Source organism: Lampetra planeri, chromosome 59, assembly GCF_965212315.1.
Source record: "Lampetra planeri chromosome 59, kcLamPlan1.2.h2, whole genome shotgun sequence".
Lineage (NCBI taxonomy): Eukaryota > Metazoa > Chordata > Hyperoartia > Petromyzontiformes > Petromyzontidae > Lampetra > Lampetra planeri.
In genome coordinates this window covers 2615719-2632327 of record NC_136165.1, presented here as the reverse complement: position 1 = coordinate 2632327, position 16609 = coordinate 2615719, and the positions used below count along the sequence as shown (strand labels likewise).

Genomic DNA, 16609 nt, shown 5'->3' with positions numbered 1-16609 from the left:
TCAGAGTGCAGCGCCACATTAAATACGCACTACAATGACAATAGTTTATAGCGATTTGAAGCATGTTTTATTTGGGGGGGGGGGGCAGAGCTTTGTGACGTCATATTTGAGGCGGGGGGGTCTGACTTTTTGTGACGCCGTGTGACGGGGGGGGGGGGGTCAAAACTCGTCCAAAATCGCGTGACGTCATTTATGGACGGGCCCTTTAGCGCAATGCGCTAACCACTGCGCCACCGCTCCACCGCCCGTGTTATACAACCACGAGCTGTGTGGGTGAGAGGGTGAGCACTTTACATGAATTTGAATACCTAACGCGTGTGAAAGAATGAATCGTCATTAATTAAGGCGGCGTTGCAGTGATAGGAGAGGGGCGGGCGATGCAGCCAAAGAGCCGAGAGACACACACACACACACAGTGACACACAGACACACGCAGTGACACACACAGTGACACACACACACACGCAGTGACACACACAGACACACGCAGTGACACACGCAGTGACATACAGTGACACAGACACACAGTGACACACACACAGACACGCAGTGACACACGCAGTAATGCACAGACACACAGTGACACACACAGTGACACACAGTGACACACACAGATACACAGTGACACACACAGATACACAGTGACACACACACACACTGACACACACACACAGTGACACACACAGATACACAGTGACACACACACACACGCAGTGACACACACACACGCAGTGACACACACAGACACACGCAGTGACACACACAGACACACGCAGTGACACACACACACGCAGTGACATACACATACACACGCAGTGACACACACAGTGACACACACGCAGTGACACACAGACACACAGTGACACACACATACACGCAGTGACACACACACGCAGTGACACACAGTGACACACACACGCAGTGACACAGACACACAGTGACACACACAGACACACAGTGACACACACAGACACACAGTGACACACACACGCAGTGACACACACAGTGACACACACAGACACAGTGACACACACAGACACGCAGTGACACACACAGTGACACACACACGCAGTGACACACAGACACACAGTGACACACACAGACACGCAGTGACACACACACACGCAGTGACACACACAGTGACACACACACGCAGTGACACAGACACTCAGTGACACACATAAACACACAGTGACACACACAGCCACACGCAGTGACACACAGACACACGCAGTGACACACACAGTGACACACACACACGGAGTAACAGACACACACAGTGACACACACAGTGACACACACACAAATACAACTATCCCACGTATAGCCTTGAACAGCCTGTTGGGGCAAGTGCTTTTAGCAAGCACCTTACCCACAGACACGCGCATACGCAGCGACAGACACGCACACACATACCCACACAGACACACACGCACACAGACACACACGCACACAGACACACACACATACGCACAGACACACACACACAAACACACATAAGCACAGACACACACACACATACACACACAGACACACATACACACACAGACACACATACGCACAGACACATACGCACACGCACACAGACACACGCACACACACACACATGCACACGCGCACACAGACACGCGCAAACACACATACATACACACACAGACACACACACAGACACACGCACACACATACACACACACATACGCACATATACATACGCACAGACACACACACACACACGCACACACATACACACATATACGCACAGACACACACACACAGACACGCACACACCGATTCGCACACGCACACATACGCACAGACACACACGCACAGACACATACGCACAGACACACACGCACAGACACACACGCACACAGACACACGCGCACACCGATTCGCACACAGACACACGCACACACACACACACGCACACACATACGCACAGACACACGCACACACCCACACACACACAGACACGCGCACACACCGATTCGCACACAAGGAGTGGGCACGCCTTATATAGCAGCAACAGCGAGTGGCGGACAGCGCCCATTATAAACAGCAAGTGCCGTAGCAGCCACTGCCGGGTCTGCTCGCGAACGCCACTGACGATGATGATGATGAAGAAGCTATCGCTGCTGCAGACACAGCAGCAGACACAGTAGCAGCAGCAGCAGCGGTAGTAACACAACAGCTGACTGAGCCACAAGCAACAGCAGCAGCAGCAGCAGAAGGGAAGAACAATAATCAGCAAGTCATTCAAGACCTTTGCCTCGGAACATCACAGCCACCTTACAGCGGTGATACTACAACAGCTGAGAGAATCACCACCACCACCACCCGTAACGCAGGCGAACAGAAGAGCCGCACTACCCCACACTCAGCAGAGACACAAGACCACACAGTGGCAACAGCAGCAGCTGCACTGCGCTAACAACAGCAAATAGAAGAAATCACAGCGACGAGCGACATAGTTACAGTAACAACAAGAAGAAGCAGCAGCAGCAGCACAACGCAGAAGCAAGCTTGACGTGGCAGCATCGGTGACATCGGCCCAAGGAAGCCGGCACAATCTCAGCCTTGGAGGAATATCATGAGCCTGGCTTGATTTAATAGGCGCTCGCTAACTACATTCGCCTCGATAACAGACACACACACACACACACCACACACAAACCACACACTCACACACACCACTCACACAAACCGCACGCACACACACACACCACACATACCACACACAAACACACACCACACCCACACACCACTCACACTCAAACACACACCACACACAGCGCACCACAAACAGCGCACCACACACAGCACACCACACTCAAACACACACCACACCATCACACACCACACACACACCACACCCACACTCAAACACACACACACCACACACACGCACACCACCACACAGCACACCACACACAGTACACCACACCACACACACACACCACACACACAGACCACACACCACACCACACACACACACACCACACACACCACACCACACACACACACCACACCACATCACACACACCACACACACAGCACACACAGCATACCACACCACACACAGCACACCACACCACACACACACCACACACACCACCACACACACCACACACACACCCACACCCCACGCAAGACCTGCAGGACCTGATTTTGAGGCTGTTGCTGCTTCTTCATCGTCAGCGGCAGCAGCAGCATGTCGGGTTCTGAGGCTGCAGGCGAGTTGGTGGAGGAGGAGGAGGATTGGTTCGGAGGAGATTTGGATTCCGGGGTGCACGAGGCGCTTCTGGAGCGGTCGGAGATACAGGTGAGGAAGGGGAGGGGGGCACTCACCCCCCCCCCCCAGTCGACGCGTGTTGAACGTGGGGCAACGTTTGCAATGTTGTTGGAACCATTGCCCCAACGTTGGCCCGACGTTAAACCAACGTTGGCCTAACGTTGCCCCAACGTTGGCCCGACGTTAAACCAACGTTGGCCTAACGTCGGGGCAACGTTGCCCCAACGTTACCAAAGTTGGCCTAACGTCGGGGCAACGTTGGCCTAACGTTGCCCCAACGTTGGCCCGACGTTAAACCAACGTTGGCCTAACGCTGGGGCAACGTTGGCCTAACGTTGCCCCAACCTTGCCCCGACGTTAAACCAACGTTGGCCTAACGTTGCCTCAACGTTGGCCCGACGTTAAACCAACGTTGGCCTAACGCTGGGGCAACGTTGGCCTAACGTTGCCCCAACCTTGCCCCGATGTTAAACCAACGTTGGCCTAACGTTGGGGCAACGTTGGCCTAACGTTGCACCAACGTTGGCCCGACGTTAAACCAACGTTGGCCTTGCGTCGGGCCAACATTAGTCCAACGTTCGACGTTGACTGGGTGGGGTGGGAGGTGCCTGGTGCTTGGTGTTACCCTCGGTGTTGGGTCCCTCGTCCCGCGTGGCTTCTCCCCTTCTGTGTCCCTGGCCCCAGGCTTGCCACAGTGGGTCCCCTGGTGCATTGGCACCGCCGATGCTGCTGCCGATGCCGCCCCATGGGATTTGCGAACTAACTGTGGGAGAGGATCTTCACTTAAAAGCTTTCGTGACCGCAGGAATTCATATTCTGTGGGTCTTTCGGTAAAGTCACGGAGATAGATTTAAATTTCGATTTAAAGCTTTCGTGACTGCAGGGATTCATCTTCTTGGTTCTTTCGGTAAAGTCACGTAGAAGGGAAATAATAAAATAATAAAAATAAAAATAAAACATAATAAAATAATTCTCACGACGTTTCGGCCACAACACAAGCAGCCGTCCTCAGGTGAAAACCAGGTCTCTCTTATTTTATCACGGAGATAGGTTCAAATTCTTGATTTTTTTATTGATTTGAACCGATCTACGTGACTTTACCGAAGGACCCAAATAATTTGACTGCGGGAGCTCTGGGTTTTTCGCACGTCCACGGTTTTAGATCCCTGGTTCTGGGGGTTCCTGAGCACTTAATGTCTTGGGGTTTTTTTTCTGTGGCCCCGGATTTTGAGTCCCGAGTCATTCTGATTTTGTGATTCTGTGTCTCTTGACTCAAGCCAGCTTCCGTGGTCTTAGATCGGCTGCTTTTACGTCTCTGGATCTGCGTTTCTGGTTCTTGGGCCTGCCCAGTTAAACATGCAACGTGGGCCCAACGTTCGCCCAACGTTCTACGTTGACCGGGGTGGGATCTGGATGCCTGGGGCGCGAGTTACGTTACTGCACGGCCCCGACAATTGCAAACAAACAAACAAAACAATGTAGCTTGGGCGACGAATTTTCGCTTTTACGATTCTACCGCGGGATTTACGCAGAGGGCCGCATTGCCTCGATGCCCTCCTGTCATGTGTCCGTGCTGTGTTGCCGTTCTGTTGGTTTGTTGAACTTCTTTCGCACCGCCGCACGTAGCCAAACCGTGCTCATCGGTTGTGTGTGTGTGTGCGCGCGTGTGTGTGTGTCAATTGGTTTCTATGTGTGTGGAGGGGGGAGCGGTGGTGTAGCGGTTAGCGCGCTGCGCTAAGAAACCCGGCGACCCGGGTTCGATTCTCGCTCACGGACAACACCCAGTGACGATGATTTGAACGGGTCCTGGGCCTCCCCTAGGTCGACTCAGCCTCAAATGAGTACCTGGTGCGGTGTGTAAACATCGCCGCTTGGGAGACAAAGGCGGTCGGGCGTGGTGTTAGCCACCCACCCCCTCGTGTACCGTTCCGGCCTTCATAGGTGCTCGCTAACAGCACTTGCCCCAACAGTCTGTGAAGGCTATACGGGGGGTCTTTGTCTTTGTGTAATTTGACTTCTGTGTGTGGGGAGCGGTGGTGTAGCGGTTAGCGCGCTGCGCTACGAACCCGGCGATCCGGGTTCGATTCTCGCTCACGGACAACACCCAGTGACGATGATCTGAACCGGTCCTGGGCCTCCCCTAGGTCGACTCAGCCTCAAATGAGTACCTGGTGCGGTGTGTAAACATCGCCACTGGGGGATTATATCATTCGACTAGACACACAACCACACGAGGGGGTGGGAACCCACCCCCTCGTGTGCCGTGCCGGCCTTCATAGGTGCTCGCTAACAGCACTTGCCCCCAATAGTCTATTAAGGCTACACGGGGTATCTTTGTCCTTGTCTTCTGTGTGGTTGTGTGTCTAGTTGTGTTTCTAGTTGAGCTTTTGTGTTTTGCGTGTGTAGTTGTGTTGGCACACTTTTTGTGATGCATGATTGTGGTTGTTTTGATGGCTGGTTCTGGTTGTTGGAGTGGTCATCATTAAAACATTTTCGAATGATATAATCAACTATTATAACGAGTCAAGAATCAACACCTACTCCACATCTCCTCCACGCCGTCACCCCTCCACGTCTCCTCCACGTGGCTCTCCATCCTCTCTCTGCACCCCCCCGCCCCCACCACCTCCTACCGCACCCCTCGGCCCACCACCCGCCACCCGCCAGGTCCCCATGAAGAACCTGGAGCGCGAACTGCTGTGCCCGGTGTGCGAGGAGCTCTTCACGCACCCAATCATCCTGCCGTGCCAGCACAGCGTGTGCCACCGCTGCGCCAAGGAGCTCCTCTGCTCTCGCGAGTGTTCCACCTCCACCTCGTCGCCATGGGTCCCGCCGCCGCCGCACGAGGCCTCCACCGAGCCGGCGTCCCCCAGCGCGTCGCCCGTGCCGAGCCCGCGCCGCCGCAGCCTCCGCGGCGGGGGCTCCCCCAGCGTCGAGCGGCTGGAGAAGGTGCTGCGTGCCGGTGAGCCCGTGCGCCGCCGCTGTCGTCTCCCCCCCCCCCCGAGCCCCCCCCCCTCCCGCCGCGGTGGTTTTCCCGGCTCGCTGGCGGAACCGTGAGGAGGTGGCGGTGGCGGGCGGCCTCAGCGTGGCTCAGCGGCGGGGCGGACCGCGAGTTGGTTCGCGATCTCACGCCCTCGGAGTCGACTCGAGCCGTCCTTCCGCGGTCGGTGAAACGAGTGCCGCTTTGATAATTGGTTTGTTACCCTTCTATCTGGCAACAAAACTGACACCTTTTTTTTTACAAGGAGTCATGTTTGCATAGACCACAATACCTGCAGTCATAATGCAAACAAAAAACATAACTCTGATAATGTGCACTGTTGATTGGTCTACACCCTTTTGGCGTCATCTGGTCCAACACCATGTGAGACTAGGCTCTAAGGAAAGCTGTCTCGGGTGTGGACCAATCAACTTCAAGGATAGTGCATATCATTATCAGAGTTATGTTTTTTGTTTGCATTATGACTGCAGGTATTGTGGTCTATGCAAACATGACTCCTTGTAAAAAGGTGTCAGTTTTGTTGCCAGATAGAAGGGTAACAAACCAATTATCATATTTTTTTACTGCCAAATGAGGTTCCAATGGTGAGTGCCGCTTTGCGGGGGAAAGTTAACGGGGTTTTTTTTTTTCCCGTCCCAGCGACACGCGACGGGACAGAGAGCCGGCCCGTTGTTTTTTTCTTTATTTCTTCCCCCCTCCCAACTAATTTTCGTGTAATTGCCTCGAGCTGTCTCCATGATGACGAGAATGTGAAGTCGTGCTCGCACGAGTTGGATTCCCTCTGCACACCGCCGTTCCGCCAAGACGTTGTACCACCGTTGGATTGAAGGCCCGGCCACGCACGTGTCGATCACGTGGGGCTACTGAACCGTAATTCACCGTGCTGATCAGTGCAAGTCGGTGAAGGGTTTGTGGTGGGGGGGCAATTTAAGGCGGGGTTGGGGGGGAGGGTCCTAGATTGGCCACTGGATATACGAACCACTGCCATGGCTCCCCCCCCCCCCCCAAGACACTTCGATTGTGGGGGGTTGGTTTGACCGCAGGTCAGGGCAGATTGGTGCAGTGGGGACCCGAGGTCACCGGTTGTGACGTGGGTTGCCACCCGTGTCAGCGTGCCACCACTTGCAGGGCCGTTAGAACATTTCTTGCCTGGGTGCGATCCCATTCTCTGCGTGCCCAGTCAGGTTTTGGCCTCTGACGCATTTTGAAAGTGGTTTACATTCTCAAAATGCAATCTCCTTCTGCTTGCGTTGGCTGTCAGAGGTCTGCGTCCCAGCCACTTTAGCTTCCCACCGACCGACCGACCCACCCACCCACCCACCACCTCGTCACCATCTCGTTCAATCGGCCCTCTCGCTCCCCCATTCTAGCCAGTGCCAGGGACGGCCCTCGGCTATCAGCGCATTGGCACGCAATGATCCGGTGACTGCATCGATCGATTGCTCGGCTAAAATTATATATATATAAAAAAAATGTACTCTCACGGTCACCGAATCCTTCGCGATTTATATAACACCAACTTGTTTGGCCTGGTGGAATTCATGCGCATGCTATGTTCTTTTGGCTGACATGACAAAGAAGCCAAAGCACAACGATGCAGACCAGGCGGCGGCACGACACGGCACGGCACGGCGTGCCGTGAGCCGTGGGGAGGGCAGCGGCGTCGTGCCGGTAGAAGCCTCCGGCGAGAAGGGAAATGACAGAACAGCTGACACATTGGCAGTGGCAGACGCCGGCAGGTGGATGGTTAACATGGATGGATTGCGAGAGGAGGGGATATTCTTAGGTTTTTTAGATAAAGTCACGTAGGTATAAATAAAAATTAAAATTCGGAGGGGAGCCGGGCCAGGGGCCATCTATCCAGCAGTGGAGCGACCCTGCCTGGTGATTCGTATGTGGCACATTAGGAATGGATCATGTGCAACACGTACACCCCTTGAAAAATCGTACGCTCGCGGCATCGAGGCAGTTAAAAAAAAAGTTGAGTTTTTCTTTTTTTCTTTGCAACACCGAACGGGACCAAAGCGAGCTCAGCCGCGGCGGCGGCGGCGGCTGCATCGTGATAATTCCTCGACGACGCTTGCAACGCTCCGTTCGCGCTCGCTTTGCCACACCCTCGCAGGAGGTAACGGTCCGGCTCGTCCTGGGAGCAGCCTCGCGCGCGAGCGGCGTACAGTGCCGCGCAGCGAATGGTCGAAGTCTGTGTCGTTGCGGTGGGTGGGTGGGAGGGTGGAGAGGAGCGGGGCGGGAGCGCGTGCACGCGCCTCTGTCGATTCGCTCTTGTGGGGGCGGTCGTGCGTCAGGGCATCTGCGCCACCTGTTGTGGTGGCTTCACGTCGGGGTCCTCGCCCCACCGTCCCATCCCCTCCGTCTGCCCTGCCCCCCCGCCGCCAACCACAAGCTCACGGCGGCTGAGTCGCTCTCCTCCCAGGGCAAAAACGAAATCCGCAATCCGTAACGAATGCGGATTCTACGCAAACGCCGTTTGTGCCCGTGCGGAGGGTTCGGGATTAATGTCTATTCTATTGTATTTTGGATTCGTACAGAATCCTTTCCAGGGCGCTGTCTCTCGGCGCGGGATCACTGCGTTTACCGAGACATGCCCTTTGGAGTGCTTTCCACGAGGCCAGCGACCCTAAGGCCAGATGGTGGTGGTGCAGCAGAGGTCACAAACGGGTTTTGATTCCTTACCCGTACCCGTACCCGGCCGCACCAGGGTCGCAAACGGCTACCCGTACCCGTACCCGGCCGGGTACGGGTAGCCGTTCCCTACCCGTACCCGTACCCTACCCGAAATGAGTGACAAACGGCTACTCACCAGTGACTCACGGCCTACCCGTACCCGTACCCGGCCGGGTACGGGTAGCCGGGTATCGGGTAGGGTACGGGTATCGGGTACCCGGTTGCGACCTCTGTGGTGCAGGGAAGGGGGGGGAGGTTGGGGTGCTGTCAGGAGCAACACCCCTCGGAAGTGGCGCTGTCTCCGGAAGCCAGACAGAGACCGGCGGGGGTCGAGGAGCGCCGGCGTCGCCCGCGGTGCCGTCTCGACTGTGAATCGTGGCCGACACTGGACGGGGGCACGTAGTGACTTCCGGCCGCAGCAAGAGGTGTCCTGTGGCGTGCGGTGCGCCGGCTGTGGGAAACGTCTTCTGGTTGTCGACCCGGGCGAGCCGGACTGATTGATAACAATCAAGCGCCTTTGTGTCGCGCGTTAACCGCCTGTCACCGGTTCTTTGTCCACCCCCTTCCGCAGTGGTTAAGTTGAGAAAAGTGACTCCGAAGAAATCAGGTAAACCGTACCTGCACGTCTCTCTTCCTCGAGGCAGACGATGTCCCGTTCCCCTACCTCGTCGTCAGATGTTTGTTTTTCTTTCTCTCCCCGCCCCCCCCCCCGGGGATGGGTGGGGGGGTAAATGGAAACAAAATCTTCTAAAAGCTTCAGCGCATCAAGCCGTGCGCTCTGGTCCCACCTGGGAGTGTGTTTCTCGTCCGACGCAGCGCCGTTGGCTACAATCGGAGTGCGATCGTAATACATCGCAAGAGCGCGGCGGGGGCAATGGCGTAGCCAGGATTTTTAGGTAGGGGGGGCAACCCCTCCAGCAATTAAAAATGATTGTTAGACGCGTGTGTGGCGATGACGCAGCCATCGATCGAGGGTCGAATTCGAACCGTGTTGTGTGATCGGCATCGCGCTCGCTGAAGGTGAATGCCTTCAGGGAAGTCGTGTCCTGTATACGCAACTACGCACAATTCTGAGTCACTTATAACCGCTTTGCCGTTACTTATTGCCAATTATGGACTCAGACTATTGTCCTATTATCTCATAGAGTCCCTGGCACGTAAAAATATGCTACACAGTGGCAGTGGGGGTCGCAAAATGCCAATTTATTACTAATAAACCCCAATGATCCGATCGAAATGAGGGATTTAGATCGGATCATTGGAGCCAGTGGGCGGGCGGGGGGCTGAGCAAACCCACTCGGGTCGTCATCCTCGCAGCAGCGACGGCAGCGGCGGCAGCTTTTGGCTTAGGCCATCGAACAAAGACTGCGGCCCCACCGCATCATCGCGCGGCGCATTCAGATGCGCTTCTGCGGCCGTCTGGAACGACGCTCTTCATTCCGATATTAGGAAGCCCACTGGGAACTATGATGCACTTTTACAGAATCGAGATTGTCCTTCCCCCGCGCCTCCGATTAGCACGGTTGGCTACGTACGGAGCGAAAGGAGTTCAACGTACCGTACATACAGACGTACATACACAGGGGATTCGTAGTGAGATCTTAGCTCCCACCCGCGTAAGATTTGTCGCTAGGGAGTTGCGTCCTCACTGCCACCGTCTCCAGCCGGTGACCCTGCCAGGGAGACGGGGACCAGCACCCGCCCGGCACAAGCTGACGGGTGCTGGACCGGTGAGATTCGCCATGAGTCTGCCAACGACGAGTCCCGTAAAAACCCTCCTTCGCTCGGAGTGAAGGGAATTCGTCATCCCGAACCGAAGTAGGCGACGCCGCTGCGGTTCAATCTTGACTTGAAGCTTTCGTGACTGCAGGAATCCATACTCTATCCCACCTGAGGACGATCGCTTGCGTGGCGATCGAAACGTAGTGATCTACTATTATTATATTTTTTCTCTACGTGACTTTACCGAGAGAACCAAAGAGTATTCTTAGGTTTTTTCGGTAAAGTCACGTAGGTAAAAAAATCAAAATTAATAAAAGTAAAATAAAAAATAAAATAAAAATCACCTGAAGACGGAAGCTTGTGTTGCCTCCGGAACGTCGTGATTTTTATTTTACTTTTATTAATTTTGATTTTTTACCTACGTGACTTTACCGAAAAAACCTAAGAATATGAATCCTTGCAGTCACGAAAGCTTCAAATCTAGAACCAAAGAGTATGCCGCTACGGTAGTTTGTAGCGCGTCCCGCACTCAGGCCCCCGTGCATCCTAAATTTACAACTCGAGATGTAAATTTATAAAGCCGCTAAATGTGACTTCCCCCGTCTGAGGACGCTGCGCAAATAGGGGCGGGGTGATTCTTTTTAAAGGATTTGCCTCTCCGTTGACTTTATTCGGGGGATTCTAATCGCAGGCGTCGTTCGGCGCATAGCGTGCCGACGTTCCTCCCTCCTCGTGCCGGCAGCTCCCGGGCGAGCTCTCGGCAACACGCGGCGCGAAACGTCGGACACCGTGCCGAAACGACACCACGGTCGCGACCCCCGACAACTCCCCGGAAAGCCACACAGCGCGGCAAAGAAGACCTGACCACGGCCGTAGGGAGGGGGCCGTTTCTAAACGCGAGGCAGGCACAGCGCTGCTCTAATCCCGGCACTGCTTGCTGCGGATAGGGAAACACACTCCCAGGCACAATTGCAGGCCAGTCTTCCTCTACGGCTGCAGCTTGCAGCGCGCTGCCTTGCCCTGCCGCTGCCTGCGTGGTTTCAGGTGTCGGGAGGCTGTCTCTTCTTCTCTCGCGCTCTGTTGTTGTTGATGCGCAGAGCCTCTGTCGCTCCCGTGGGTTGGCTCATAATGGCCATGTGGGTGGCATGCGTGTTCGTGTGTTGCAGCTGGAAACTTGCAAGGTGTTTCTCCCCCCCCACGCCGTGTTTTGCTGATGTGCGTATGCCATGTGTGTGTGCATGTGAATTATTGTTATTGTGCGTGTATGTATTGTTATGGGGAGCGGTAGCGTAGCGGTTAGCGCTACGCTGCGCTGCGAACCCGGCGAGCTGAGTTCGATTCCCGCTCACGGTCAAAACTAGTGATCTGAACCGCTCCTGAGCCTCCCCTAGGTCGACTCGGCCTCCAATGACTACCTGGTGCAGTGTGTAAACATCCCCACCGGGGGAGACAAAGGCATGGTGCTGGCCACCCGCCCCTACGTGTACCGTTCCGGCCTTCATAGGTGCTACTCGCACTTTCCCTAACAGTCTGTTAGACTATACGGGCGGCGGTGGGGGGATCTTTGTATATGTGTAGTGACTCACTTCTGAGACAGGGATCGTTCAGGCACCTTCTTTATTCTCCACGTCAGGGAACTACAGGCCAGGCACCCTACGTGTGTACACGCTTGTCACGCATCCGTCTCTTCTGACGGCACGACCTAGCCAGTACAGTCAGCAGGCTGTCGAGCTAGCGGCGTCGAACGTGCTCAAGACTGCGGCAGACGAAGGTGACAAACAGCGGCATGGCGAGGGGCTATCCACTTCCAGCGACAGCCCCGAGCTCTCGCCCCGGGCCCCCTTTTATTCTCCCGGCGTGTCCTCGCTCCGCCCTCGCCACGCCCCCTTTCTGGAACCTACTCGCAGGTTCCCGGGCTTCCAGATGAACCCCTTCCTGAGCTTCTCTTTAGATCTCCTCACGCCCCCCCCCCCCCATATCTCCTCCCTCTGCTGACGTGTGTACTGTCCTCTGCTGTCAGTACCACTTTTCCGTCAGCAGCCAGCGTTATTACACCACATGGATTGCGTGGATAATTATGCGTGGCTATAAATAATGTACATTAGTGATTCAATACTGTGAATCACTAATCAAAGGTTGCCCGGTGACTAAAAGCTCACAGCGCTGAAGCCAGCACAGCCGAGAGCCTGGGTTCGAATCTGGGTTTCAGCCGCGTCTGGTACAAGCCGGTTTCAGCCCGATCACCAGTGACTACGCACCACAATAAATTGGCACCGCACTTAATTATTATACATTGACGCTCGGAGATTTTTTATAAATAAATAAGCAGATCAGTTTCTCCGCCGTAACGACGAACATCACTTCCCTTAATAGTCGGAACCGGCTGGAAAGTGCTGCGTCGTTACTCTGTGGGCTCAGAGGACTCTAAAATCGATCTCGGAGGTAGCTCTGTACTATCCGCTTACAAATGGGTTCTGTGTTTCGTGCCGCCGCCGATAGACCACAATCTGGATAACGGTTTTCGACGTGGTCTGGGGGAGGAGCGGGCGGGCGGGGGGGGTTACATGTGCGACGTGTCCAGCAATATCTAAAGAGTCTGCTGCTTTCACAAGTCTTAAAAAAAAAAAAGCTTGCTTTTTAGTTTTTCTGCCGAGTCAGCCCAGAGGGAGATTTCGGGCCAAATCGATCGCCGCATGCTGCTGGCTCCCGCGGGGGGGGGGGGGGGGGGGGAGCTTTCGGATTGCCGTACCCACGGGCGCCGCCGTCAATCGGAGCTATCGTGGCCTATCGCGGCCCGCTCTCCCCCGTCGTGAACCTTGACGACGATGGCCCCCATTGTAACATCTCCCTCCGCAGGCAAAGCTCGCGAACGCTCGCGAGCGCTCAGCCCGGCACGGCACACGACCGAGGGGGCGGTGCGTGGCCAGCACCGCGCCCGGCCGCCTTTGTCTCCCCCCACAGCTGATCTTTTACCTCGCCGCGCCAGCTGGTCGTTTAAGGTTGAGTCGACGTAGGGGATGGCCACCGATTGTTGGCCGTGGTCGGGAAATCGAACTCGAGGCGCCGGGTTCGTGGTGCAGCGCCCTGATCTCTACACCACCGCACCTTACACACACACAAAGACAAAGGTACCTGTATAGCCTTAACAGACTGTTAGGCGCTCACTAACACCACTTGCCCCATGAAAGCCGGAACGGCACACGAGGGGGTGGCTGGCCAACACCACGCCCGGCCGTCTTTGTCTCCCCAGCGGCGATGCTTACACTCCACACCAAGCTACTCGTTTGAGGGGGCGGGGGTGGGCCGACCTCGTGGAGGCCCGGGACCGGTACTAGATAATCGTCACTGGAGTTGGCCATGAGCGGGAATCGAACTCGGGTCACCGGGTCCGTAGCGCGGCGCGCTAAACCGCTACACCGCCGCTCCCACGCAGCCCTGATAAACGCGCACAACTCGTGCACAAACTATTCGCCCTCGCACGGAGAGACACTCGCTCGGCCTCGGCACAGACACGCGCGGGCTGCGTGAGCTGGCGTGAATGTGCTGAGATGATTAAAGCACAAAGGCTCGATTGTCTCTTAGTGGGGGGGGGGGGGAGCGTGGGGGGGTTGGTGGGAGCCCCCCCGGGTTTGCTTTATAAGCGCAAGCGCCTGCATACCTGAACCTCTTCCACGCTAATTCGCACCGAGTCCCAACAAGCCCCCCGCTCGTGACGGCACAATCACCGCTACTGTCACTCGCTCGTTACTGTTGGCCCCCAAATCCTGTTACAGGGTACAGCGTGTGTGCCTATTTGTGTGTTTGTGTGCACGTCTGTGTGTGTGTTTCTGTTTGTGTGTGCCGTGGGGAAGCAATAGTGTTTGTAGCGGTTAGCGCGCTGCGCTACGAACCCGGCGACCCGAGTCAGATTCCCGCTCAAGGCCACCATCACTGACGATTAGCTGAACCGGTCCTGGGCCTCCCCTAGGTCGACTCGGCCTCACATGAGAACTGTACCTGGTGCGCTGTGTAAACATCGCCACTGGGGACACAAATGTGGTCAGACGTGGTGCCGGCCACCCACACCCTCGTGTGCCGTGCCGGCCTTCATAGGTGCTCGCTCACAGCACTTGCCCCAAAAATCTGTGAAGGCTACACTGGGGGATCTCTGTGTGTTTGTGTGGTGTGTACGTGTGGTGTGTGTGTATGTGTGATGTGTGCGTGTGATGTGTGTGTGTGGTGTGTGGTGTGTGCGTGTGGTGTGTGTGTGCGTGTGGTGTGTATGTGTGTACGTGTGGTGTGTACGTGTGGTGTGTGTGTGTGTGTGCGTGTGGTGTGTGTGTTGTGTTCATGTGGTGTGTGTGCGTGTGGTGTGTGTGCGTGCGCGTATTAACACGATCGGAATGGATGACGCGAGCAGGTCGAGAGGCCCCGCCGAGTGGGAGCTCCGTGTCTCCTGCGGGAATGTGTGTGAGCGTCCGTGCGTGGGCGGCGTGTGTGTGTGTGAGCGTCCGTGCGTGGGTTCTGTGTGGGTGGCGTGCGTGGTCTAGCGTCCTCCGCTCCTCCTCGCTGCTGATCCACGCGTCCGGAGGCTGCGACGCCGTCCGACTGTCACGTCGCGACCCCCCTCTCCCCCACCCCCGACCGATGATCATCGTCATTATCGTCGTCAACCTTTCGCGAACCTGCGACACAATATATCCGTACGGCACCTGGAATTGATTTAACCTCTCCATCCACCTCGGTGGTCATCCTCGAAGAGGCGGTTCCATTCCTTGGCCTCCACTCGGTTTTTTTTTTACCTTCCTTCCCTTTTCCCTCGGCCATCGGCGATCGATCGTCCCTTCTGGCGAACTGCGGCGCCCCGAACCACGGCTCGCTAGCTCTCCTATAGCGGTGTCTCCGACACGGCCGGTGGGAACGTCCGACGACGACGATGATGACAATAAGGGTGGATGCACTTTTTTGTTTATCTAGGAAGACATCACAGAGTTCTCTGGCACTCTCTCCAGGGAGGGCACCTCTCCACCGCGATGTTTTGGCCGATCCCGTGTTGAGTTTCTTGAGCGATGAGCGTTTGGCGTCGCGTGGCAAGAAAACCCAGAAAAACCAAGCCGGAGAAAAACCCCCCCCAGCACTCGCGCCAGGAGATAACAACACTCGACGGATCGCCCAGAGACGAGCGAATAATTTAAACGAACAAAATTAACACTCCCCCTCCCGCCCGCCCCCCCCCCCGCCCGCCGCCTCCGATCTACCCAGAATCCCTTGTGAACCTGACGGCTGCCCCGTTGCGCTCCGCCCGCCCGGGCCCACGCGGCGGCTGCTCCTTCCCGTGCCCGGCCTGCGACCGCGACGTCGACCTGGGGCCCAAAGGGATCGCCGGCCTCTTCCGCAACTTCACGCTGGAGACCATTGTGGAGCGATTCCGACAGGCGGGTGTCCAACAGGGGCGGGGCGTGTGGGGGTGGGGAGGTGTTTGGGGGGGGTGTGGGGGTTAGTGGTGGGGGGGGGGGGGCGGTAGTGCGCCTACGCGTGGGCGAAGTCGATCGACGTCAATTAAAGTCGATAAAAGTCGATCGACGTCGATCAAAGTCGACTTCGATCGACGTCAATTAAATTTCGATCGACGTCAATTAAAGTTCAATCAAAGTCTATCGGCGTCAATCAAAGCCTATCAAAGTCTCGACGTCGATCAAAGTCAATCAAAGTCTCTCGAAGTCATCGACGTTGATGCGCGCAAGGAAAAGCAGCCTCGCGCCCTCTTTCGTAAATCGGTTGTTGAAAAACATTTTACGGGACATTATTTGCTGAGTGTTGCCAATGGGGAAGTGAAGTTAAACGATGAAATGAGAGAATAACAACAACAAAAGGGGACTGTTGCAATTAGGTCAAGAATGGGCCTCTGTGTCTCGCTTATCGGGCTGTGCAGC

At 55.8% G+C, this 16609-nt stretch overlaps 1 protein-coding gene across 1 annotated transcript in view; it reads left to right on the top strand.

Moving 5' to 3' along the window:
• The first annotated feature begins 1788 nt into the window (after window positions 1-1788).
• The window catches only part of LOC144736237 (E3 ubiquitin-protein ligase Trim36-like), a 29375-nt gene continuing 14554 nt past the window's right edge, over window positions 1789-16609 (top strand). Inside the window, 3 exon segments of the mRNA XM_078618861.1 lie at window positions 1789-3322; window positions 5960-6254; window positions 15939-16111. Coding sequence (XP_078474987.1) covers window positions 3212-3322; window positions 5960-6254; window positions 15939-16111 — 579 coding nt within the window. The 5' untranslated portion in view covers window positions 1789-3211.